The sequence below is a fragment of the Panulirus ornatus genome, chromosome 25 (assembly GCF_036320965.1).
Source record: "Panulirus ornatus isolate Po-2019 chromosome 25, ASM3632096v1, whole genome shotgun sequence".
Classification (NCBI taxonomy): Eukaryota; Metazoa; Arthropoda; class Malacostraca; order Decapoda; family Palinuridae; genus Panulirus; species Panulirus ornatus.
Genome location: NC_092248.1, coordinates 10,504,338 through 10,529,622, shown reverse-complemented (window position 1 = coordinate 10,529,622; position 25,285 = coordinate 10,504,338). Strand labels below are relative to the sequence as shown.

The window sequence follows — 25,285 nt, the reverse complement described above, 5'->3', positions numbered from 1 at the left end:
ATCATGGAATGCTACTCTCTCTACATTTTTATCATACTTGGCTCATGGAAGATTTGATAAAGTTTTTGATTTGCAACCTCTAAAAACATGTATCTCTTTGTTTCTGATATCTTCCACTATCACTGATAGCCTTGAAAAGGCCCGATGGCCTGTTACTGTTTGCTTTCCATTGTATTCCTTTATATAAGTAGCTTTTTTTGGGAGAGTAGCCAGATTGAATCAAGGAACCAAGTTGCAAACTTGGACTTGGGGATCTCTATTCTGCAATATTGTCCCACTAAAGTTGCATGCCGGAACAGTAAGCATTTGTTGCATCCTGTGTGAATGTGGTTGAAATTGACAGTAATAGATAGATACGGTAGTTGGATAAGATTGAGCATGATTGATTTTAGGTATAAATCAAAAGGTAAGAGTTAGGAATATGATTATTTACATATGCATTTTATATATTTATGTATGTAACTGCTGTACTTGTAAGATTTTTGTAAATAGATATTTTGTTAAAAATCATGATTCTTGAATGTGCCAAGACAACCCAAAGCTGAAATATTTACGGAAGAAACAGTACTGCACAGACCTTTTTATATTAGAGGAAAAGTATAAATGATGTCAATAGTGGTACACATCTCTCGTATTTGCTGAGCTGAAGAATAGCTGGTTATTTCTTAAAGGATCTGGGTGTAGTACTGTATTACAATATTAGTTAAAAGTTGTTGAATTCAATAGGAATTGAATCTGGCATGCCAATTTTTGCATTGTTATTGACCTTTCACATGTTGCAAGATCATATACTGAAGACCTCAAGACTGGATGTAGGTCAGGGTGCAGTTAACCTTCATATTTAACCCCACAAGTTGTTTTAGAGGTCATAGAAATTGATTTATATTTAATTGATAGTACCCATTTTTGCTGTAGGCAAGGGCTATTAATATTTTGAAAATGATTAATGTAAAGAAATGTGCAAAATGGCTTTGTTGCATCATGTTCATTGGGATATTACAGAAATACTTTCTTACTTGCATCAGTGAATTTACAAGTGGAATATCAGTATGCTTTTAGAATAAATGGTGTTTCTTATGAGAAGTAAACTATAATGCACTCCATTAAACTACTTGTCAAATGGATTAAGTATTCTTGTTGAATTTATCCCTTATATCATATCACAAAGCTTCATGACTATATGGAATAGAAAAAGCTGAAGAGGAAGTATGACTAAAAGTTATTTCCTGTCAGCTTGCAACATAGGTCCACCGTTTAGTTCTTATGTATTGTCTTCCATTGAAGGAAATATTTGTTTTGCTCACCTCTCTTCCTTATCTCAAACTGTATTCTTGGCCAGGGGAAAGTCTGTCTTACACTGTTTTCATGTCTTTTTAGGGCAGTAACTTTGATGAATTTCATCAGATGACAGTTTCCTCCCTGATTTACCTTTGATAGACTGTTCATATTTTACCATATTTAATTTACCATACATCAGTTTTAGGGCCTTAGCTTCCTCAGGTTGGTCTAGGATTAAACTTTGCTCATGTCCCTTTGACTATTTTGACTGCTTTTGGCCATATTCCAGTGACTTGCATATTTTTGCAACATACTTGAGAAAACCTTAAATAAAGATGACCTTAGCTAGAGAGAGAGAACAGCAGCCATTGATTTGCTAGAGCTGTGAGAAACAAGGAAGAATACAGACATGATTAGAACCTTGAAGATTCTGAGTGGATTTGACAGAGATGGTGATGACAAACCACTTGGGGATGTATCTCTGACATCTTTCTGAAGTTTGGGCAATTAGACTTTTTAAAAAAAAAATTTCTGTGTGTGTGTGTGTGTGTGTAGACTTACAGTGTGTGGGTGCATTTCTTTTTTATCTATTTCACTGAATTGTGTATAGCTTTGGGATATGAGATATGCCACAAGTGAACTTGGAGGATGTCATACAGTAGTGGTCCAGATGTGACAATTGTACACTGATCTGTAGTCGTTTTAATTCAATACTTGCTGAATGTGAAACTTTGTTGGCTTCATTTTTTAATGATTGTGAGTAATGGATTATGCTTACTTTATCATGGGAATGGAGGATATGATTGGAATAACACAAATTTTAAAGGAAAAATGAATGTATGGATTAGTTTTTGTTCCTTATCTGTAGGATTGGAACCTGTTAATGGATTATTTTGTACTCTTCATTATTTATAGGACTTGATTATTGAGCACCATTATTAATACTATGCCATTATGTTGGAGATGAGGCAGTTATGGGAGTTGCTTATAGTGCGTCATGTTATTTCAAAGAAAAGCTTCTGGTTTGGTGAAAAATAATTGTAATCACTGCCTTGAAGAAATTTTAAGTGACTGTGGACGAATCACAAGATTATTAGAAATGTTAATTTTGTTTTCCTCATCCAATGCAAGAGGCCCCACTTGCAGACCTCTAACTTGTTTAGGGGTGGTTCGGGACAGTGGGGAAAGTGCCACTCATTTTTGATGACCACCTGCTAGGCCGTCTGGCTGGATGGGTGGTTGGCCTACCTGGGAGGTGACGTCTGGCTGGCTGCCTGCCTAGATGGATGGTTGGCCTGTTTGGGAGGTTGCTTTTAGTGGGCACGTTTGCATTCGAAGTATTTAGATATTATATAGCCAGTGTCTCCGAAGGTCACTGGTGGCCTTGTGGAGCCTTTGTGGCTTACTGTGACGTTTGTGATTTCTAAGAGCGTCTCTAGTTTTCCTGGGTTTTTTTGGGATGTCTCTTGGGCGTTGGTGGCTATCTTGTTAGCATCCCTTAAGCGCGTTAGTGGCTCTCTAGTTAGTTGATGCCATACTCTAGGGCGTTATTGATACTGTATGGCGTTGGGCTCAATAAATGGCTAGCTAATCAGGATACGTATTGGCTAGCTGCTGTAGTGGGAGTAGCCAGCTACAGTAAAACGCAGACTGAGTGAGGAGGCAAGCTGGTTGGGAAGGTTTCTGCTGAGTCAGGTGTGTGGGTGTGTTGCTCAACATTCCGTCTCATGGCAACACCATCGATGTTAACATTTCACCGGTAGAACTTAAATACAAATATTTGTAATGTACGGGGTCAAAGACTATTTATTTCTTCGGTGCATTAACTCACACACTTATAGTTTTCACATATCTATATTTTAGTGAATTATGATTATACCTCTTGCTATCAGATAATTTGGATGCACTGAGAGATAACGGTTGTGGCTTAGTGGTATCTGTTTGGAAATGAGACGGATGCCTTCATCATTCAGCACTTATCACTTAAGGTCACCGTTTCTCTACCATAATGATTTTGGTCTTGGATGATATCGGTGCATGGGTTTAAGGCCTTTTCGTTTTGGTGGTGGATGGAACTGGTACCTTCCCGTTTGGTCATGATACAAATTGAGACCAAACTGAGTACAGCTGTTTTCCATATAATAAAGCAGTTAACATTTCATAACATAAGTGTAGACGTGGTTGGTTCTTGGATGTAGGCTAATAGGCTCGAGGTAGCTGTCACTCAAAAAGGCGATGAATATGCTCGCACATCACGGCGCCGAAGCTTAACAACGATGAAACAACTGGGCAGTGTAGACTGTAGAAACCCGGTTCTAAGTCCCTGCTGGAAGAATTTCGTCAGCCAAGTCTTTGAGGCCAAGTTTCTCCTCATTAAGTCATCAGTATTACCTTCCTAGGTACCCTCTTATTTTCACGTGTATCTGTAACTTGGGATGACAGGGAAAAATTTAATGCATTTTGTGTGTGTGTGTGTGTGTGTCAAGAGTAAGTAGTCGCACCTGTTTTAGTAGGATTTTTAGTAGGAAGGTTATTAGAAGAGACTCCCGCCTCACATATCTACCCGAACTGCTTTTCCGTGTCCTCACCCTACCACATACATACCCTTACTCCACACATCGCATCGACTTCATCCTTATATTCTTACATTTCTTCTTCATTCATATGTAATAATGATAATAATGACGATGATAATGATAATACGTTTCTGTTTAAGTGTATCAAACTAATAATAAAGGTAGGGGTACATCTGGCAGTTAATTATTACGGTAAATCGTTGAATCTCCGCTTTATTATCCATGACTAGCTCTGTGGTCAGTATAGTTTAGAAACCCAGACATCCATATAAAATGCGAGGCAACAAACATTAACATTGGGCTTGATAACTCCTCAAGGTCATGATTTAACCTCACGGAAGCAGTCTTGGCAAACTAGGTCATCATCAGTTGTGGGTCAAGGTGTTCTAGATTACCTTTAATCTTAGAAATATTTGATCCAAGTCCACGTAGAGGAAAATTTCAGAAAATCTGTGGATCAAGGTAGCCGTACGATAAAAACAAGTTTGAATGTCAAGTCAATGTTAAGCAAGTCAAGATCACGATTCTGTGGTTGGTTGTAGTGAATGGTGTATTTTTCTTACACTTCCTCGCCCTTCTTTTCCATCACCCCCTCTCCCTCCTGACCCTCTCTCTTCTTCCTCATCCTCCTGCCTTTACCATGCCATCTTTTATCATTCTTCCTGTTCCTTCACTACCCCACGTTACACCGTCCTTTCTGCCGCTTCTCATGTGATTCTGTAACTTGGGTATTGATTTCTGTTTGAGAAGTGCGTGAATTTGGCCAAAATTCTCGCTCTCAAAACACCGTTCTTAAAGTACAATCATTTTTTTTTTTTTCCTGCAGTCTGTTAGATGAGGTTTGGTATATAGTCAAACACATAAAGTGGCGGAAATCAGTAGCTGTAATGGTAGAACAAGACGATACAACGGAGCAACCCTTGAACATTACGCTACGATCCTTAAGGATGACGGTACGACCCTTGACTATGATGGTCTTGGCCAGAGGGAGCTTCGGTGTAGGAAGACAGTCTGGTGGGTAGGGTCTGTTGCTGCTGAGTTTGGTCAGTCTCTGCTGCCAGATACAATATTACTGACAGAATACCTTTCCCCTTCCCAGACCTCCATCCCTTTAAAGACAGGAAAATATGTAATAGTCTCCGTCTCTGTGGTCACTCCAGCCCGTCCATTCCCCGGCTCTAACATAGCCCCAAGCTTAGGTACGTGAGGGTATGGTAGGGAAGGTGCACCGGTACGCTCGGCACTCGGATATTAACATGAGACCTGAGTTTATGGCAATCCAGTGGAGGAATTAGAGTGGTGGTGGAGGGTGGTGCAGGATGATTCAAAGGTGATGGTATAGGATGGTACATAGCGCTGCTGGTGTAGGATGATATTTAGTGATGGTGGTGGTGTAGGATGATGGTGTAAGATGATACATAACGATGCTGGTGCAGGATGATACTGAGTGATGGTGGTGGTATTGGATGATACTGAGTGACGGTGCTGGTATAGGATGATAGAGTGGTGGTTGTGGAGAAAGATTTAGAATGGTGTTGATGATAACATACAGTGGTAAGTACGAGAGAAAGTCCACAGTTGTGGCAGGTGTGGCTTCGTAATTTTACTTAATGGTAGAGTGACATGTCTTTGAAATGGTCAGTAATGGTAGTTTGTCGTGGTAATGGTAGTGTCATGGTTCCCAGTGACCCCCACCAGGATGGCCCACCACACCCACTTGCTGTAGCGTCACCCTAGGGCAGAGCGCTAGGCCTTACTCTGCTTCCACTGTGTTTTTAGGAACTGGTGGAGGTGCAGGTGGGGAGGTTTTATAGATGTAGAGTCGGGTTTAATGCTCGTGTGGCTCAAGTTCCCTCAGTAACCGTGTCAGTTGGATCAGAGTGATTGACAGTGCGCATTATGTATCTTGGATCATCATCGTGGCCTCTCGGGAGGATATCAGTAACCCGGTGTTGATCATCATTTGAACATTAATTACGTCATTTTCATCATCACAGATCCCGTCTTTATCGCTCATTTCCCGTAAGAATGATTGATTTTTTTTTTTTTACCATTTCCATTCACAGCAAATATGGCTTGATCAATCAAATAAGGTGTTCTTTCATAGCATCGATCTACGCGGCCCTTGCCTTCCTTACATAGCCTTATTTTTGTGGTTGTATCTCTGTTTTTGATAAGGACTGATTTCTCCTGACTGAATTCTTTGGCTTCACCACTTCCTGCGATGAGGGGTTTCTTTTCAGCACCAAGGAGGTCTACTCATGTAGATAAATGAGCCTCATATCTGCCCTTTCTCAGAGAGTTGTACCTGTCATTACTGCGGTGAGCTTGGTGCGCCGCAAACCACAGCATTTCCAGATCCTAACTTCCCCAGCCGTAGAATCACAGCACGTGACTCAAGCCGCCGCCACCACCACCATCACCACCACCTTTCAAGACGACCACCAGTCCAGCGCTAAAGTTCTTCGACCCTTACGATCACACCACGTTTTGCTGTCCCCATCACCATCATCATTACTACCTGCGATCTCCACCAACATTATTTCAGCGGGTGTTATCGTAACCATACTTGCCGTATCTTCCTGATGTTTCCAGCCATATTTGAAAATCTCGCTACGCCCAAGTTTGGCGAGTGCCCGTGATGGACTGCCCACACCATAGCATGGGAGTTGATAAATATAGCGTTTCTATGACCACTGCAGATAACCAACAGTACGACCATGGCCACCACAGATGATAAACGATTCGACCACATTAGAGTATGAATGCTGCCACTCTCCACTCCCTGCTGCTAGTATGGTTCTATCATTGTCATCTCCAGCTCCTGACCCTCACATCAACCGCTTCTCCAAGTCTGGCGTACCTGTCGGTAAAAGTGTAACAGACTGTGAGACTGGCAGCCGTGAGACGTCTTTAAGTTTCATCGTCGGGGAAGTAGCAGATGTTGTCGCAGATGTCGGCTACGTCGAGGGGAAAATGTCCGAGTCTGCTGGAGTTTGATTGTTATTGTTTTTGTTGGGGGACTTATGAGGAGCGGGAGGACCTACGCCATGCGGGGATTACTGGCTAATGGTAAGCAGGTCTCTGTGAACGCTGACATTCCATACAGAATCACTTCACTTTACAACAGCTTGTAAGATTTCCTTTTGATATGCATAATTAGCAGTATCCTTGCGGAGATTACAGTGATAAGACTGACAGTTGCACGAACGGTTGTACGTAATCCCCGCATTGGTCTGTAGTAGCCTAACATCACCTCTCGCTCATCTTTATCAAGCAGCCGAAACCATTCACAACCATTGGTGTGTCACAGGCATGTTAGTTTGTTGTAAATGGTGAATTTCGAACTCATTAGGTAGAGTCAGTTTGTGATTATAGGTAGAAGCAGGCATACAAATGAGTCGCATGTGCAGTCTGCTTATGTCACATTGTTCCCAATGGTAGAGCATCACTGGAGCACAGACGAGGATGATATACTGGTGCTTGGGGTACCACGTGTATGACAGGGATGGTATACTGGTGCTTGGGGCACCTTGTGTATGACTGATGGTATACTGGTGCTTAGAGTACCCTGTGCATGACGGGGATGATGTACTGGTGCTTGGGATACCTTGCGTCGCACCTACCACTGGTATGTCCGGCACACTGTACCTGAGCCCTGGTCTTGACCCCTCAGTCTGCTCCAAGGTTACAAAATGCAAGGACAGAGACTCGAACTAGTCGCCTTATGACGACTTTGGTACTTCCCCTGTATTATAGATGCTACCTCCTTTCCTCCCTGCACACAGTGGGCCAGCTCGGTGGTAGATGTGAGGAAACCTTCACAAGCCATCGGCAGGACCCGCCTCAGGCTCGTGTCGAGAGAACCAACCTGACCACTCGACTCGTAAAAGATTTAGACAAGTATTTTGAGTAACTGGTGTGTGTGTGTGTGTGTGTGTGTGTGTTCTCTCAAGGATGGTTGGGTGAAACATAAAGCGTTGGAAAATTTTATAGTTTTGTTGGCGCGTGTGGTGAAACGTGGAGATAATGGGGTTCATTGTGCTAGATCATGGCTTGGACTTACCACGTCCTGCTGGTGATGGAGGGGTGGCGTATTCCGCTTGCATTTGCTTTTATATTTCTGTTGTTAGTGGGGTGACGTGGGCGACGGTCTGGGGGTGGCAAGGGGGAAGGATGGGTGGGGTGGACGTGTGAAAAGTAGGCAGCCTGCCGTAAGCAACACCGTAGTTGGCACCGATTGAGAAATTTGACCCCAATCTTCCAGCCTTGGGTCAAAAACAACCTTGTGTGGTAGCTGAGGGACCCACATAGTCGTCCGTGGTGTCTGAGGACCTACACCAACCGTTCGTGGTGTCTGAGGACCCACACCAACCGTTCGTGGTGTCTAAGGTCCCATACTAACCGTTCCTGGTGTCTGAAGACATACACCAGTCGTCTGTGGTGTCTGAGGACACGCACCAGCCGTCCGTGATATCTGAGGTTCCACACCAGCCGTCCATAGTGTCTAGGGAACTCGAACCAGCTGTCCATGACGTCTGAAGGACCCGCTCCAGTCGTTCGTGGTGTCTGAAGGTCCTTTGAAGTAGACTGATGTTTCATAATAACCTCGAGAGTTAGTGGAGTTTATAGGCCATCATATTGAGCGTGTTAGTGCAGCCGTTCTTGTACTAGCTACCGGCCGGGTCTGGAGTGCTGGCCTGGCCTGCAGGCCTCGCTGCGCGCGTGTCCAGCAGTTTGCATCATGAAGCTGGGGAAAGTCAAGTGGTCTGTTGGGAAACGAATTGAGTTAGCTGATGTGGTGCTGAGCCACCTCCGTAGCGGGCCAGGCATCCCGTGCGTAATTCACAGTACCCACCAACCATTGACTAAGCTGTTTTTGCCCCTCACGCTAGACCGCACGTTCTCGGGCACATGGCTCCCTCACTCGCTTAGCTTTTCGCCACCCACTTGTCATTCATGGCGGGGAAGAGTAGGAGAGAGAGAGAGAGAGAGAGAGAGAGAGAGTAATGCAAACCTCCTGAGGTCCATGGTTGCCATTGTACACACAGGCACGTGGCAAGGATGTTTTAGTCATCATCTCTTCCAGTAGCCTCGGGCAGTCCGGCCATGTTTAGCACTTACGTCACCCACACCTGGTGATTAAGTGAACGACGATACGAACCTTGAGTTCCACGGCACGTCCCTCAGGTGTGATGGCCTGCCCTTCGACCTGACCAGAGGGGTCACGTTAGAGGTCAGGCCTTTTCCATACCCAAGGGGTGTACTTCAGAGGGTTGAAGATTTCCAGTGGGGGAGGACCTTGGATCGTCTCCTGAGGTTCGGCCGCCGTTCCCTGCTGCTGAAAATAGTGTTGCTGTAATCATTTGACTTCTGATCCCCCTCCCCCCCAGAAGCGTATCGCAGGTGGCTTGTAGGTTTGGGTAGTGCCTGTGGTGCACGATCTGTGGCTGCGTCCTAGCGGCCATCAGTCGGCCTCATGTTAACGTCCGCTGGCCGTACTGTGCCCACACACTCGCACAGGAATACAATCCATGTATTTTCATCAGACTCTTACGTCCGGCCTTGACAGACGAGTACTTAACCTTGCCAGCATGAAGTTAGAAACCACACTCCCGCTCATACTGCGTGGAAACCCCAGAGATTTCTTAAAGAACATAACTATAACTTATCGTAATAAGAAGGCACGAAGGTTTCTCTTGTGCGACGCACTACGTGGAATACAGAAAAGGAAACTGTTTTTTGCTCCCGGTGCCAAGGCTTGTGGAGAGCCTTGCGACTTGTGAATGATGGCTTTATACCCTTGTTGGACCACTTTCACCTCCCCGCCAGCTCCTGCTACTGTGCCGACTGTGGTTACATTAGGGGCAAAGTGGCGGACTCGGACGGGGGCGGTACTGTCCTCGTGGTCGTAGTCACAGTGGCTTTAGTTCATATGTTAACCTTGTCCATATATACCATGTCTCACCGTTTTGTATACTCACACATATATATACCCTAGCGTACGCAGTGTGCCCTGTAATGTTTGTGTGTGTGTGTGTGTGTATGTGTGTGTGTTCCGCTCTGCTCATGATTGGCCATCGGCCTAAATCTTCTTCACCCTCATAAGGAAGAGAATATCCTCCCGCATCAGCTCCTGCGGCAGCCATCATCGCTGTAGAACTGCTCTCTCTCTCTCTCTCTCTCTCTCTCTCTCTCTCTCTCTCTCTCTCTCTCTCTCTCTCTCTCTCTCTCTCTCTCTCTCTATCTATCTATCTATCTATCTATCTATCTATCTATCTAACTCTGGACACAGTGCGTTTGACACTCTCTCTCTCTTGGCTTTATGCATCTTGGCAATTAGTAGACCGCACTCTGGTCTCACCGTCATGATACTGGCAAATTGCTCGTGTTATATATATTTTTATGGATGTCAGGCGTCACTGCACAGTGTGTGGTAGTTTGTGTAGGGTTGATTGTGTTGTGGGTCAAGTATGAGCAGTGTACTTCTGCGTCGCCATACCTCTGATTCTAGGGAATCTGTACATGATTATAAATTTTTTTTATGTTTCTGAAGTTTATTTTCACGTCTTCCGAACGACGTTATTGTTGATGGTGTACAGTAAGAGCCCAGGGGGTGTTGGTATGGTAGCCAGGACGTGGGAAAACCAGTTGTGTCAAAAGGTTGCCACATATCCGGGTCTTTTCTTCATTGTTGTTTCCTGTGTGGTATTGTTATTGTGCTTGATATATATATATATATATATATATATATATATATATATATATATATATATATATATATATATATATATATATTAGGGGGTGCTTTGGAAATTTTGGTTTGTGGGGAGGGGGTCGAGGCTACAGTGGAGGTTTATAGATTGTGTTTGGAAGTTGGGTTGTGATGTATGGTACTGGTCGTGTTGATGGGGGGGGGGGGGGGAGAGGGAGGTGTTTGGTTCAGTGAAGGGGTGAGTCAAGTGTTGTGCTGGGTGGCGGGGCTAGAGTGTGAGCTGCTGGGGGCGGCGGAGCCTATCCAGGGATGTTGCCGTTGGATTCTGGATGGCTAGAGACTCGGAAAGGATGTGTGAGCCAGATGGCCTTGGGGACTCATGTCTGCCTCCCTGTGGGTGTCTCAAAAGTCTAGACTCAGAGGCGGAATTCACTATTTTACTTTTTCTTCGACTAATGTTCACATTGCACGTTCATGACGTCAGATTTGAACATTTGTCCAATAGTGAGTTTTGTATGTGAGATGGGAGTTTTGAGAGAGCTAGTGTGGTTGAGGTCATAAGAGGAGACATATTCGAGTCTTCTGGTGAGTTATAGTGCAGAGTCCAGGGGATCTATAGGCTGTAACACAGTAAGCAGGACCCGTACTAGATCCCTCTTGTAAGGACATCGAAGGTCAAGGACACTACCTTGTGGGGCGCCCGTTCCTTCATTCACAGGATAGACTGATCAATAGAAGCCTCGGGTATGTAGATGGACGTAGATAGGTATCGAAGACCAAAGCACGAGAGTGTAGTTTTGTAGACGTTGGGTAGAATATAGCAAGGTTTGCAAGGTCAAGTGTCTGGAATTTCCTGAAAGGATAATTGCACAGCGTTGCCTTCACTGTGTGGCAGGTGAGGTGTGGCGAAGGGACGGGCGATTTCAGCAGTCACATGTTGATATTGTCGTTGGGATGGTGGCGGGGGACTACCAGAATGGGGGGAGGGGATGGTCAGTTGTAGTAATTATGTTGTCATTTGGACTTCCTTTTCCCTCAGTCACCCTAGTAGAAATAAAAGAGTGCGAGGGTGTCTTGGTGCTGGGAACACGACACCTGCCGTAGGACGTGAGGCTTAAGGTGGGGTGGAGGAAGTCCTGATACCGGGAAGATGACACCGTCTGTAGGGTGATGCTTCAGTTGGGGTGGATTTTGGTCCTGGCGGTGGGAGGATGGAACCATCATGATGCGGGACTTGGTGACCTTGACCAAGACTTGTAAAAGACTGGTTGTTTGTCTTGCCATTGTATTATCGTATTTCTCATCCATTATCGTCTGTCTTACTTGGGTGAACGGCTTGATATTTTTCTTCTTAAACTGTCAGTATGTAAAATGGTGGAGGTCACTCAGTATAATCAGAACATGGTATGGAGCTCGTGTTCCGTGGGTGCAGGGTCGTGCAAAGGGTACGACAGGTTAGGAGACCACTGAGCCGGCCATCCCACGGCAGCACTGCCAGACACACGACGGAATCATGGCGTGTGACGTTGACTTTTGACCTACATTTCTTAAGGACCAATTTCTTCCATAATTTGTACTTGAAAGGCCTTTAGAATACCATAAAAAAAATGTTTGTAATTTTAAAGTACGTACACACAGACACACACACACACACACACACACACACACACACACGAGAAGGACGCATAGAGAGGAGGGAAGGCAGGACTTTGGGGAGAGCCGGGAGGTATCAGTAGATGACTAGTTCTGCCTGAAGCAGCCACAACCTTGGTAAAGAGGGGGGGGGGGGTGCAAGTGCTGGCCTCATCAGGTGGAGGACGTGTTGCTTCACCATCCTTCACACACACACACACACACACACACACACACACACACACACACACACACACAGCCCCCTCCTCCTCCTCCTGACCCCACCACTTCCTCTTCGTCTTGTCTTACATTCTTCATTTTTTGTTACCTCCCTCCCCTCCACCCACCCCGGCTCCCTTCAGTCCCCTCTGTCCTTTCCTGTCTTTCTGACCTGCCTTACCTCCCTCCTCTTTTCTCCCTTACATCCAGTCTCTCTCTTCCTTCCTTCATTTCCATCATCTTTCGTCTTCGCACCTCTAACATTCTTCTCTTCTCTTCTCTTGACCTACCCACATCTATCCCCTTCCCTCCTCACCTATACTTTCACACTTCCCTTCTCTCCCTTTTTCCACTACCTCCTCTTTGTCCCCAATGGTGAGAACTCGAGTTGGACAGAATGGCCTGAAGACACAGGATGAATATTATTACGGTATTGCAATATTTGGAAAATATGTGATGATAATAGAAGTATGATAATAGTATTGTAAGCTGAAGTACATAATGAGGTTGGCATTGTAAAGTAAGCAACATATATTCAGGAGCATATTGTAAAATCTGTAATGATTGAAATATATATATATATATATATATATATATATATATATATATATATATATATATATATATATATATATATATATATACACATATATATATATATATATATATTATTATATTTCTTTCTTTTAAACTATTCGCCATTTCCCGCATTAGCGAGGTAGCGTTAAGAACAGAGGACTGGGCCTTTGTGGAATATCCTCACCTGACCCCCCTCTGTTCCTTCTTTTGGAAAATTAAAAAAAAAAAAAACGAGAGGGGAGGATTTCCAGCCTCCCGCTCCCTCCCCTTTTAGTCGCCTTCTACGACACGCAGGGAATACGTGGGAAGTATTCTTAATCCCCTATCCCCAGGGATAATATATATATATATATATATATATATATATATATATATATATATATATATATATATATATATTCCTATGAGTCCACGGGAAAATGAAAGTCGATAAGTTCTTATCGTGTTTCATTTTCCCCGTGGACTCGTAGGAATATCTTGATCACGCGCAAAATTGTGATCCTTTCGTATATATATATATATATATATATATATATATATATATATATATATATATATATATATATATAATATATTGTAAGGGTCAGAAGCACGTCTAGGAACACTGACATTGTAGTGTGCCAAGGATCCTGGCTATTAAGGCCGACATCTTACCGGCATGAGGAAGAAATTTAGGTGTTAAGGAAAAAAAAAATGTGTGTTAATAGTTAATCAGATAAGATGGATGTGTCACAAGGCGAGAGGCGACGCCCGTAAAGGTTAGTAGTGTGCTGGTAGAGAGTGGAAGAACTTGAGAAAAAGAGGTGAGAGTGGATGTTGAGGCGAGGATACCTGTGAGTGTAGTGACTGACGCGGGAAAAGGGTGGGGTTGAGGAGGGTGGGAAGAGACATGATAATGGTGAATGAAGGGGTTGAGGCGAGTGACAAAGGAATTAAGGAAGTAAAGGAGAATGACGAACGAGTTTTCACAAGCGTAGTGTAGAGGAGTAGGCGAGCGTAAAGTGATGGTGTAAGTGTTAAGTAACGGCAGAGTAAGTAGGGTGAAGTTAGATAGTTTAAAGGTAAGAGGAGGAAGGTCAGTGTATAAAGTGGTTTAGCCGTTCACGTTCTTAACAGTTGTCGCATCAGGGACGCAGGGTATCGGGCCACGACTCTTCCCTCCTCCTGAGGCTTACTCTGCTTTCATTTCTGATTGGAATCATTGTAGGGCTGTTCTTCTTAAGAGTCGGTTGCGCTCATGTAAAAATACACTGTGCTGATTTAATTGTTAATAGAGCTGTCTGGGTTAGAACCAAAAGCCTCTTCTACTGTAACTTTGCCTTTCCTCATCTTTCCTCGCCTGATCAGGCTAAAGGTAACTCTCCAACTATTAAGCCATTTTTTCTTTACATCTGTTTATCCTCCGTCCTTACGCTGGCATCCTTCTTTCCCACCTGAGCCTTCTCGCACCGAACGTACCCCCTCTTCTATATTGGCCTCGCGTAAAGTCTTAAGGGTTTCTCTCAGCTACAGGTGGGCAAAACGTTTGGATGGTAAAGCGGTGTGCCTCGGAACTAGCTCCCATCTAAGCTCGGATGTTTCGTCTTTGTCTAAAAACAACTAAACCTTTCGTTTTCCTGAAAAGCATGCCTTCATGCTTTACTCCTTCCCATCTACGACACTGGAGACCGTTTAAATCCTAAATGTAATCCCGCTTTTCTCTCCTTTTCTGTCTCCAGAATCTTTTGAAACTCTTCTTGATTCCCATCTTTTCAAACACTAAGGATCTTATTATCTTCTTTCAAATCACAAGTAAAATTTTGGCTGTCTTAAGGTTTACTGGTGACCTCTCCTATGTGACGCGCCTTTGGTCCTATTTCAGAAGGATTGTGGCAAATCTTTTGTGGCGGCGCTCATCATCTGTGGATCATTTTTTGCTAAACATTTTTGCTTTGGCTCTTCCGCTTCTCTCTTTCTCTTATGATTAATATCCACTCGCGTCGGTCTGTTGCGGTTGTCATTGATGGAGCAACTTGTTTACATCCTGTCGACACTGGTGTCCCTGAGGGTTGTCTCCTGTCACCTACCATGTTTCTTCTGTCCATAAATATTATTCCTTCAGCTTGTGACCTTAATTTCCCGTACGCCAATAATGCCTTTCTAAATTCATCTCTCTCCTCTCCTTATTCTTTCGTTTTGTCACGTTGAGGACACATGTTTTCTTAATTTGAACCTGTACAGCTTCTCCAAATTCTTCGGTGGAAAAACGTAATTTCTTCTCATGTGTTTTTCTAAATCTTACTCGTTTTCTGCTGTGGAGCCACTTAACTGTACTACACCCTTGGAAAAGCCCCATCACGAGTGGAATAAGAAGTTGCTGCCCTCTCTCTACCTTAAACCCATTATAACGACCAATGCCTTCGTTTGCTGTCCGCTTGTGTCCCAGCCACCGAGACCTGGACCCGTGGCACGCGTCTGGGTGTTTCTTCCCATAGTTTCTCTGTGGAGACCAGACTCCCGTAGACTGGGCTTTGCGATGCATCCCATATCCCTGGACCCTCTGGTGATATCCTCCTTTCGTTCTCAGTTCCTGGAACCTTCTCGCTTGTCCAGAGTCAGGTCTGCGGTCACCCTTGGAGCTGATATTAATCCTAGTTTTTTTCACTTGCCTTTAATGTCTTTATTTTACTCCTTCAGGCGATTTGGCTCTGAGCTGGGAGGTACTTTTGTCTCTACCATGTCTTATAGTAGATGAAGGCGCAGTGTATTAAAGGAGCATAGGCATACGGAAGAGGATGTAGACGGAATTAAAGTAAGAGCGGATGTGAGTGAGAGTGAGAGTGAGGTGGGTGGGAGTGGCCTGAGTGTCGTGGGAGTGGCTTGGGAGGGGGTGGTGGTGGTGGTGGGAGGGCCCGACACTGGAGCAAGTTTCCCTGGCATGTGCCACCAGTCAGTCAGTGTTACACTTGCCAGTGAGTTGTGCGTCCGCTCCCCTCACTACTCTCACTTCTGCATTCACTTCCCACCACTCTTGCTGACACACTCACCGGGTTATACACTCATTCGTTCGCTGTCATTGTCTCGATCATACAAACTCTTGGAGACGAACGTACTCGCACAGAGCATATTTGTTCACTTGCTTATTTCTTCATGGACTCATTCACTCATGCAGGCATTCACCCAGTCTCCCTGACTTGAATTATCGATATTTCCTCGGAACGGTAACATTGACCACACAGGACACGTAGCTCTTAACGTTGGTTTGTTTACCACTAAAGCTTATAGGGAGTGTTGGGTTGGCAGTGCTGGCCAGTGAAACGGTGAAGCACCTGCACAGTGTACTTCTCTACAGGTGGTGGCGGCAGCGATGGAATCCACCGACCCCTCCTGAATCCAGTCGCGTGCTCTACTGTTCTCTAGCTGGACTGGTCTCGACCCAGCTCCTCTTGGGTGTGTGTCTGTGTTCTCTCTCTCAATGGACCGGTTTCACTCAGGCTATGAGTACGTGTCTGTGCTCACACTGCAAATCACCTGTGTATGAGTGCAGACTGCGTCAGGTCGGCTAGTGAACTTTCTCTTCGCTTCTCTGGCGGGAGCCAAAAACTTGAAAGACGACCTCTATGTGCGGGATGGAGGATCACTTCCACCTGCCAGGTGCCGTCAACTCAGGGCTGGAGTTCGACCAGGATGGGTACGTTGTCTGGGGGAGGGTTCGGGCCACCACGACCCGGGTGCCATACATGTACCACCAGGTGGTCGCATATGTACGACCCTGGGGGACAAGCATGTACCACCATGGTGCCACATATGTACGATCTGAGTGTCACGCATATACGACCAGGTTGCCACACTCGGACCAGTATACATTCGTGGGAGGGGAGACGATTTGAATTTTCGTGGTGATTTAAGTACACTTTTGGTGTTCACTTATAAAAGTAGAATACTTCCGTCACCAGCCATAAGTCTGGTATGTTTCCTGTGTTGAAACGTGACGTTACTAGTCTCACTTGTTCCTTTGTTCTCGAATGGGTCATGGCGTACTAGTTTGTGACGAGCCCGTGAATTGGTCACTGTCGGGAACTCTAACCGATACACCACGGGAATCGATGCTTGTTATTCACTAGGAACTATTATCTGAGTAATTATTCTTGAATAATGGACAATTCCACCGTCTACTCTGTCTTTTTATAACCTCATATATATATATATATATATATATATATATATATATATATATATATATATATATATATATATATATATAGATTGATAGATAGATGTATTTGAAAAGAAATTTGACCGACTGAGGACCATCGGGAGGGAGGAAGTACCTGGAGATAAAAGAGGTTGTCCTTTGGAGTCACCATGAATGAGGATCTAGAATAGGGAGACCACAGACATAGAATTGTTATTTGGTGAAATATTGAACGGTGTGATAAGGAGAACCTTCGCCAGGAGAGAAAAATGTTTGATAAATACGCAAAAGGCAACTATGTGTATTGCTTCATCATAGGGTCACCACCAAGGCAAAGAGAAATCACTTGTGTTGAAAGGAATTTAAAACTAAGTAAAATCGGGGAATGGATTTTGTTTATCGTAAACTTAAAAGAACTTAAAGAAGAGACGTGTACATAATCATATAAAACTGGCAAGAAACTTACTATAATGAAAACAATGTTTGGACTAAAAGCTTATCGACAAGTATCATAGTAATTTAAGTCTGCAACAGTGCATTGGAACCTTCCATTGACTCGAGTAGAAATTTACGAAAGCCCAGCGAGAAAGATTGAAAGGCTATTTATGTCCTGCTGAGTATATGTATGGGGGAAAAACAGCAGTATTAAATAGAAACGTTGAAAATTGGGTGAAAACAGTTCCAGGTGAAGCCAAGATCGCCATGCATGCAGTGTGCGTTTATACATATTGTTAGTCAACATATGCGGGAAGGCCACGAGCTATCCCTGCCTTAGGCGAAACCTCGTCATAGGTGTTCGAGTTTCTCTCTCTCTCTCTCTCTCTCTCTCTCTCTCTCTCTCTCTCTCTCTCTCTCTCTCTCTCTCTCTCTGGCCCTCGTCACTGTCAGGAATGTATCGACTCCGGGGGCTTTTGTCACTTAGCTCGTACCGTTTCACTCGGCTGTATTGGTACACAGTTGTAGTGCTGTACGTAGCAGAGCCATGTCTCCTGTCTTTATACATCCATGTCCAGTGTTTGCCTTCTGGACTCTTGCTGTCGTTGTTTACTGTTTGCTTTTGTTTTTCTATTAGTATGGGCCCTTCAAGCGTCCTTAGTAATTCATGTCTTGGAACTGTAAAATTAACATGATTTCGAAATTCTCTCTCTCTCTCTCTCTCTCTCTCTCTCTCTCTCTCTCTCTCTCTCTCTCTCTCTCTCTCTCTCTCTCTCTCTCTACATAAAACAGTCTTTTGTTGAGGTATATCATCACACTGTCACTAATAACTGCAGACCATATACCAGGTGGGGTTTAGGACGGTAAAAAGAAAAAAACTTGCCTCGCATTTAATTACTGATTTACATTATTTTTTCTTTCGTATTGGAGAACGTATAGCGTGCGTTGGTGTGGTATGTTGGCGATACTGATGTCTCAGCATGACTGTGTTGCTTCCTGGAACTTGACCCCGACCCTCCCCCTCACTAGTGACGGATGTGGAGCATACCTGTTGCCTCCTTACCTTCTGTGACGTAGCCCCTTCCTTCATGCTTCCCAGACGGACGGACGTAGCCAATGCGTTTCACGTCTATTGTCGTACTCTGTAGCCATACCTCTAGTAACGTGTGTCTGGAAACTGAATCCCATCTACCTTAGTGGTGTATGCCTGGAATTTGGGATCATATTTAATGATGTTTGCAGTTACTGGTATTTGGTGATAAGACTGCATCAAAGATAGATGGTAGTGGATAATATTGTCAATAGTTAGGAAGAGATCTTTGGTATTACTGACTGACAGCCATTTGTTAAGAACCCATTCATTGTTAATGATTTTGATATTGCCTGTCTCTCGTCCATTCTGACTTTCCTAACACACGTGCAGTATACACAATTGGCCACACATTGTGAGTTGTTTAAACCAAATAAACCTCCTCTCCCCCTGATGGTGTAATCGAACTCCCACAGTCGGAAAGTTTTTCCTGACTCCCTTAGGGAACTCCGGCTGGGAAGTTATGCTGCGTTGTGGCTAATGGCTAGGCTGTTCCCCTCCTAACCCCCCCAACCTCCCCCCCCCCCCCAAATCACACAACAATGGTGCAGCGAGTGAGTCCAGTGGAACGAGGGGAGAATGACGAAAGTCCCGTGTCGCACAGTACCTCACGTTTGTTTTATGTAGGTTGACTTACGAGGCGCAAGAGTGCACGGAGACTGCGGGAACCACCTGTGCAAGGAATGTGAATATCCTGAGTGTGACTATCATAAACAGTAGTGAAGGTTGGTGTGAAGTGCTACCCCACCGTTGCACCTCTCGAAGTGTTAACCTTGAAAAGTTTTGCCGACTCACCGTTCTGCCTTACTAGTTAACCTAGTTGTCTCAAGAGAAGAATCATTTACTTCCTCAGTAAGGAAGGTATAGCTTCCTCTTCCACACTCCCTTCCCTGGGTGAGTCAACGGCTGCGGGAGTGACCTGGTAAGGCAGCGGTGCGTGGTGGTGACATGAGCGAGGCTGTTCAGCATGGGTAACGCACCTTGCCGCACCATCAAGACCGTGGCCATGCGCAAGACCGACCCTGTGTGAGTATTTTCTTGACACCAGCTGAGGGGATTGTCATATTCTCCTTTTATTAACGCATTTATAATTTTCGTCTATTACCAATAAAACAAGAGATGAACTGTATAGAATATCATTACCTACTAGTTTACAGATAGGCTGTAGAAATAAACTGTGGAATACCTTTGCCTGCTGCAGTAATGCGTCAAAGGTTCTTATTATTCTACTAGGGATTTTTTTTTTTTTATATAATTTTCTGCCCAAGTCTAGCAAAAGGACCTCGCCAATTTACAGGTTCCTGGGTTATTATTATATATAAGAGAAAAAAATATGTGATTGTATACCCAGTGTGATAGCTAATAGACAAATATGTTTAAATGTCAGTTCCACAGTAGTGAAAAGCTATGAACATGTTAAATTATGTACGAATTTTTACTAGACTACTTGTCCGTGACCTAATTTGGGAAATTAATGTTACATTTGGATATCAAGAGAGTCGGAATTTCTATGCACCACTCTCAAATCCAGTCCCTGTGAACCAATGAGTTCATTTGGATGATAGTTTGCACAAATGATGCTCAGCAGCACGTAGTTTACGTCATGGGTTACATAACTTTTAGACCAGTTGAGGGATTGCACATGCATTACTCCCCAGCAGACAGATGTCATGAAGCATTCTCATGGTTTTACCTGCAAGGTCAAGGTCATGACGGGTCATACTATTTGCAGAGGGGTTGTGGTATTTTTCGCTTCTGCACCTTGACTTCAGAGCCAGGAATAGCGGTGATAATTTTTGTCCTATTAACAACCAAATGTGTCATAACCCACCCCTAGGAATCTGCCTTCAAAGTCATGGTCATAGCGAGGGTCTTTTGTATTCACGTCCATGATTTATGAACCAGCGAAGGAGGTAGGTTGGTACTCCGTACAAATTTTACCCACCACCAGACAGTGTCATGACTCACCTTCACGGCCATACCTTGAAGGTCCAGGTCGTGGTGTTTAATGAATCTACATAACTTATCCATGACTAGTGGGTTACCCCACAAACAGGAATGTGCCCATTGACCCACCCTTAAGGCTGCACTTTAAAGTTTGTTTTGCACATATGTTAGCCCCCACCAGGCTGTGCAATTGCTAACCCCTACCTTCAGTGTCACTGCTGGGATGATAATTGCCACGACAGTGAATCATGTTTGTCAAACATAAGTGAATGTGTTCTAGTTATTGTTTTATTCTTTGAATATATATATATATATATATATATATATATATATATATATATATATATATATATATATAGAGAGAGAGAGAGAGAGAGAGAGAGAGAGAGAGAGAGAGAGAGAGAGAGAGAGAGAGAGAGATTTTGAGCGATCGGGGCCGGACATACATGAGGGTGAAAGGCGTGCAAGGAATAGAGTGAATTGGAACGATGTGGTATACCGGGGTCGACGTGCTGTCAGTGGATTGAACCAGGACATGTGAAGCATCTAGGTTAAACCATTTAAAGTTTTGTTGGTCCTGGATGTGGAAAGGGAGCTTTGGTTTCAGTGCATTACACATGACAGCTAGACTGAGTGTGAACGAACGTGGCTTTTTTTTTTCTCCAAGCGCTACCTCGCGGCGGGGAGGGGGGGGGGGGATGTATGTATGCTATTTCATGTGTGGCGGTGGCGACGAAAATGGATGAAGACAGCAATTATGAATACGTACATGTGTATATATGTATATGTCTGTGTATGTATATGTTGAAATGTATAGGTATGTATATGTGGGTGTGTGGGCGTTTATGTATATACATGTGTATATGGGTGGGTTGGTACATTCTTTCGACTGTCTCCTTGCGCTACCATGCTAATGCGGGAGACGGCTTTTAAGTATAATATATATATATATATATATATATATATATATATATATATATATATATATATATATATATATATATAAATATATATATATATATATATATATATATATATATATATATATATATATATATATCTTTATATATATATATATATATATATATATATATATATATATATATATATATATATATCTTTTCTTTCAAACTATTCGCCATTTCTCTTTGAGGGAATACCCTCACCTGGCCCAATTCTCTGTTCCTTCTTTGGAAAATTAAAAAAACCGAGAGGGGAGGATTTCCAGCTCCCCGCTCCCTCCCCTTTTAGTCGCCTTCTACGGCACGCAGGGAATACGTGGGAAGTATTCTTAATCCCCTATCCCCAGGGATATATATATATATATATATATATATATATATATATATATATGTATTCCATACTTTTTGCCATATCCCGTTTTAGCGAGGTAGCGTTAAAAACAGAGGACTGAGCCTTTGAGGAAATATCCTCACTAGGCCCCCTTCTCTGTTCCTTCTTTTGGAAAATTAAAAACGAGAGGGGACGATTTCCAGCCTCCACTCCCTCCCCTTTTAGTCGCCTTCTACGACATGCATGGGAAGTATTCTCTCTCCCTCCCCTATCCCCAGGGATGAAATATATATATATATATATATATATATATATATATATATATATATATTTATTAAAAAAGGGGGTGACTGTATTATTGACTGGTTGGTAAGGTTATTTAATGTATGTATGACTCATGGTGAGGTGCCTGAGGATTGGCGGAATGCGTGCATAGTGCCATTGTACAAAGGCAAAGGGGATAAGAGTGAGTGCTCAAATTACAGAGGTATAAGTTTGTTGAGTATTCCTGGTAAATTATATGGGAGGGTATTGATTGAGAGGGTGAAGGCATGTACAGAGCATCAGATTGGGGAAGAGCAGTGTGGTTTCAGAAGTGGTAGAGGATGTGTGGATCAGGTGTTTGCTATGAAGAATGTATGTGAGAAATACTTAGAAAAGCAAATGGATTTGTATGTAGCATTTATGGATCTGGAGAAGGCATATGATAGAGTCGATAGAGATGCTCTGTGGAAGGTATTAAGAATATATGGTGTGGGAGGCAAGTTGTTAGAAGCAGTGAAAAGTTTTTATCAAGGATGTAAGGCATGTGTACGTGTAGGAAGAGAGGAAAGTGATTGGTTCTCAGTGAATGTAGGTTTGCGGCAGGGGTGTGTGATGTCTCCATGGTTGTTTAATTTGTTTATGGATGGGGTTGTTAGGGAGGTGAATGCAAGAGTTTTGGAAAGAGGGGCAACATGAAGTCTGTTGGGGATGAGAGAGCTTGGGAAGTGAGTCAGTTGTTGTTCGCTGATGATACAGCGCTGGTGGCTGATTCATGTGAGAAACTGCAGAAGCTGGTGACTGAGTTTGGTAAAGTGTGTGAAAGAAGAAAGTTAAGAGTAAATGTGAATAAGAGCAAGGTTATTAGGTACAGTAGGGTTGAGGGTCAAGTCAATTGGGAGGTAAGTTTGAATGGAGAAAAACTGGAGGAAGTAAAGTGTTTTAGATATCTGGGAGTGGATCTGGCAGCGGATGGAACCATGGAAGCGGAAGTGGATCATAGGATGGGGGAGGGGGCGAAAATTCTGGGAGCCTCGAAGAATGTGTGGAAGTCGAGAACATTATCTCGGAGAGCAAAAATGGGTATGTTTGAAGGAATAGTGGTTCCAACAATGTTGTATGGTTGCGAGGCGTGGGCTATGGATAGAGTTGTGCGCAGGAGGATGGATGTGCTGGAAATGAGATGTTTGAGGACAATGTGTGGTGTGAGGTGGTTTGATCGAGTAAGTAACGTAAGGGTAAGAGAGATGTGTGGAAATAAAAAGAGCGTGGTTGAGAGAGCAGAAGAGGGTGTTTTGAAATGGTTTGGGCACATGGAGAGAATGAGTGAGGAAAGATTGACCAAGAGGATATATGTGTCGGAGGTGGAGGGAACGAGGAGAAGTGGGAGACCAAATTGGAGGTGGAAAGATGCAGTGAAAAAGATTTTGTGTGATTGGGGCCTGAACATGCAGGAGGGTGAAAGGAGGGCAAGGAATAGAGTGAATTGGATCGATGTGGTATACCGAGGTTGACGTGCTGTCAGTGGATTGAATCAGGGCATGTGAAGCGTCTGGGGTAAACCATGGAAAGGTGTGTAGGTATGTATATTTGCGTGTGTGGACGTATGTATATACTTGTGTATGGGGGTGGGTTGGGCCATTTCTTTCGTCTGTTTCCTTGCGCTACCTAGCAAACGCGGGAGACAGCGACAAAGCAAAAAAAAAAAAATATATATATATATATATATATATATATATATATATATTTTTATTATTATTATACTTTGTCGCTGTCTCCCGCGTTTGCGAGGTAGCGCAAGGAAACAGACGAAAGAAATGGCCCCCCCCCCATACACGTGTATATACATACGTCCACACACGCAAATATACATACCTACACAGCTTTCCATGGTTCACCCCAGACGCTTCACATGCCTTGATTCAATCCACTGACAGCACGTCAACCCCGGTATACCACATCGCTCCAATTCACTCTATTCCTTGCCCTCCTTTCACCCTCCTGCATGTTCAGGCCCCGATCACACAAAATCTTTTTCACTCCATCTTTCCACCTCCAATTTGGTCTCCCTCTTCTCCTCATTCCCTCCACCTCCGACACATATATCCTCTTGGTCAATCTTTCCTCACTCATTCTCTCCATGTGCCCAAACCACTTCAAAACACCCTCTTCTGCTCTCTCAACCACGCTCTTTTTATTTCCACACATCTCTCTTACCCTTACGTTACTCACTCGATCAAACCACCTCACACCACACATTGTCCTCAAACATCTCATTTCCAGCACATCCATCCTCCTGCGCACAACTCTATCCATAGCCCACGCCTCGCAACCATACAACATTGTTGGAACCACTATTCCTTCAAACATACCCATTTTTGCTTTCCGAGATAATGTTCTCGACTTCCACACATTCTTCAAGGCCCCCAGAATTTTCACCCCCTCCCCCACCCTATGATCCACTTCCGCTTCCATGGTTCCATCCGCTGCCAGATCCACTCCCAGATATCTAAAACACTTCACTTCCTCCAGTTTTTCTCCATTCAAACTCACCTCCCAATTGACTTGACCCTCAACCCTACTGTACCTAATAACCTTGCTCTTATTCACATTTACTCTTAACTTTCTTCTTCCACACACTTTACCAAACTCAGTCATCAGCTTCTGCATTTTCTCACGTGAATCAGCCACCAGCGCTGTATCATCAGCGAACAACAACTGACTCGCTTCCCAAGCTCTCTCATATATATATATATATATATATATATATATTTCCATGACCCTACAAGACTACAGATTACAGATGCCATGTTCTTAAGAGAAAACAAAGCTCTTGAAAGAATAGTAAGACTGATGATAGATTATCATAAATAACTAGGAAAAAGAAGAGCAAAGAACCTTTCATGAAATGGAGAACATAACTGAATATCTATTATGTGAAATTCATATCAAACATCTTAAGGACTAAAAGTAAAGGTCACTTGGATGATGGTAAGAAAATTATCAAAATATACTAAAACAGCACTTGCATAGGGAGAGAATCATCCTAAATAACTTTTTCCTAAACAGCAGCTTATTTATATCAT

At 43.5% G+C, this 25,285-nt stretch overlaps 1 protein-coding gene across 2 annotated transcripts in view; it reads left to right on the top strand.

Moving 5' to 3' along the window:
- Window positions 1-25,285, top strand: part of Pgd (phosphogluconate dehydrogenase) — a 38,278-nt gene that overhangs the window by 1,197 nt on the left and 11,796 nt on the right. Inside the window, exon 1 of one of the 2 annotated variants that reach the window (XM_071677575.1) lies at window positions 19,326-19,724. The exons of the other annotated variant lie outside the window; for it this stretch is intronic. Coding sequence (XP_071533676.1) covers window positions 19,666-19,724 — 59 coding nt within the window. The 5' untranslated portion in view covers window positions 19,326-19,665. Of the gene's footprint in view, window positions 1-19,325; window positions 19,725-25,285 lie in introns of those variants that run through there. 2 annotated transcript variants of the gene reach the window in all.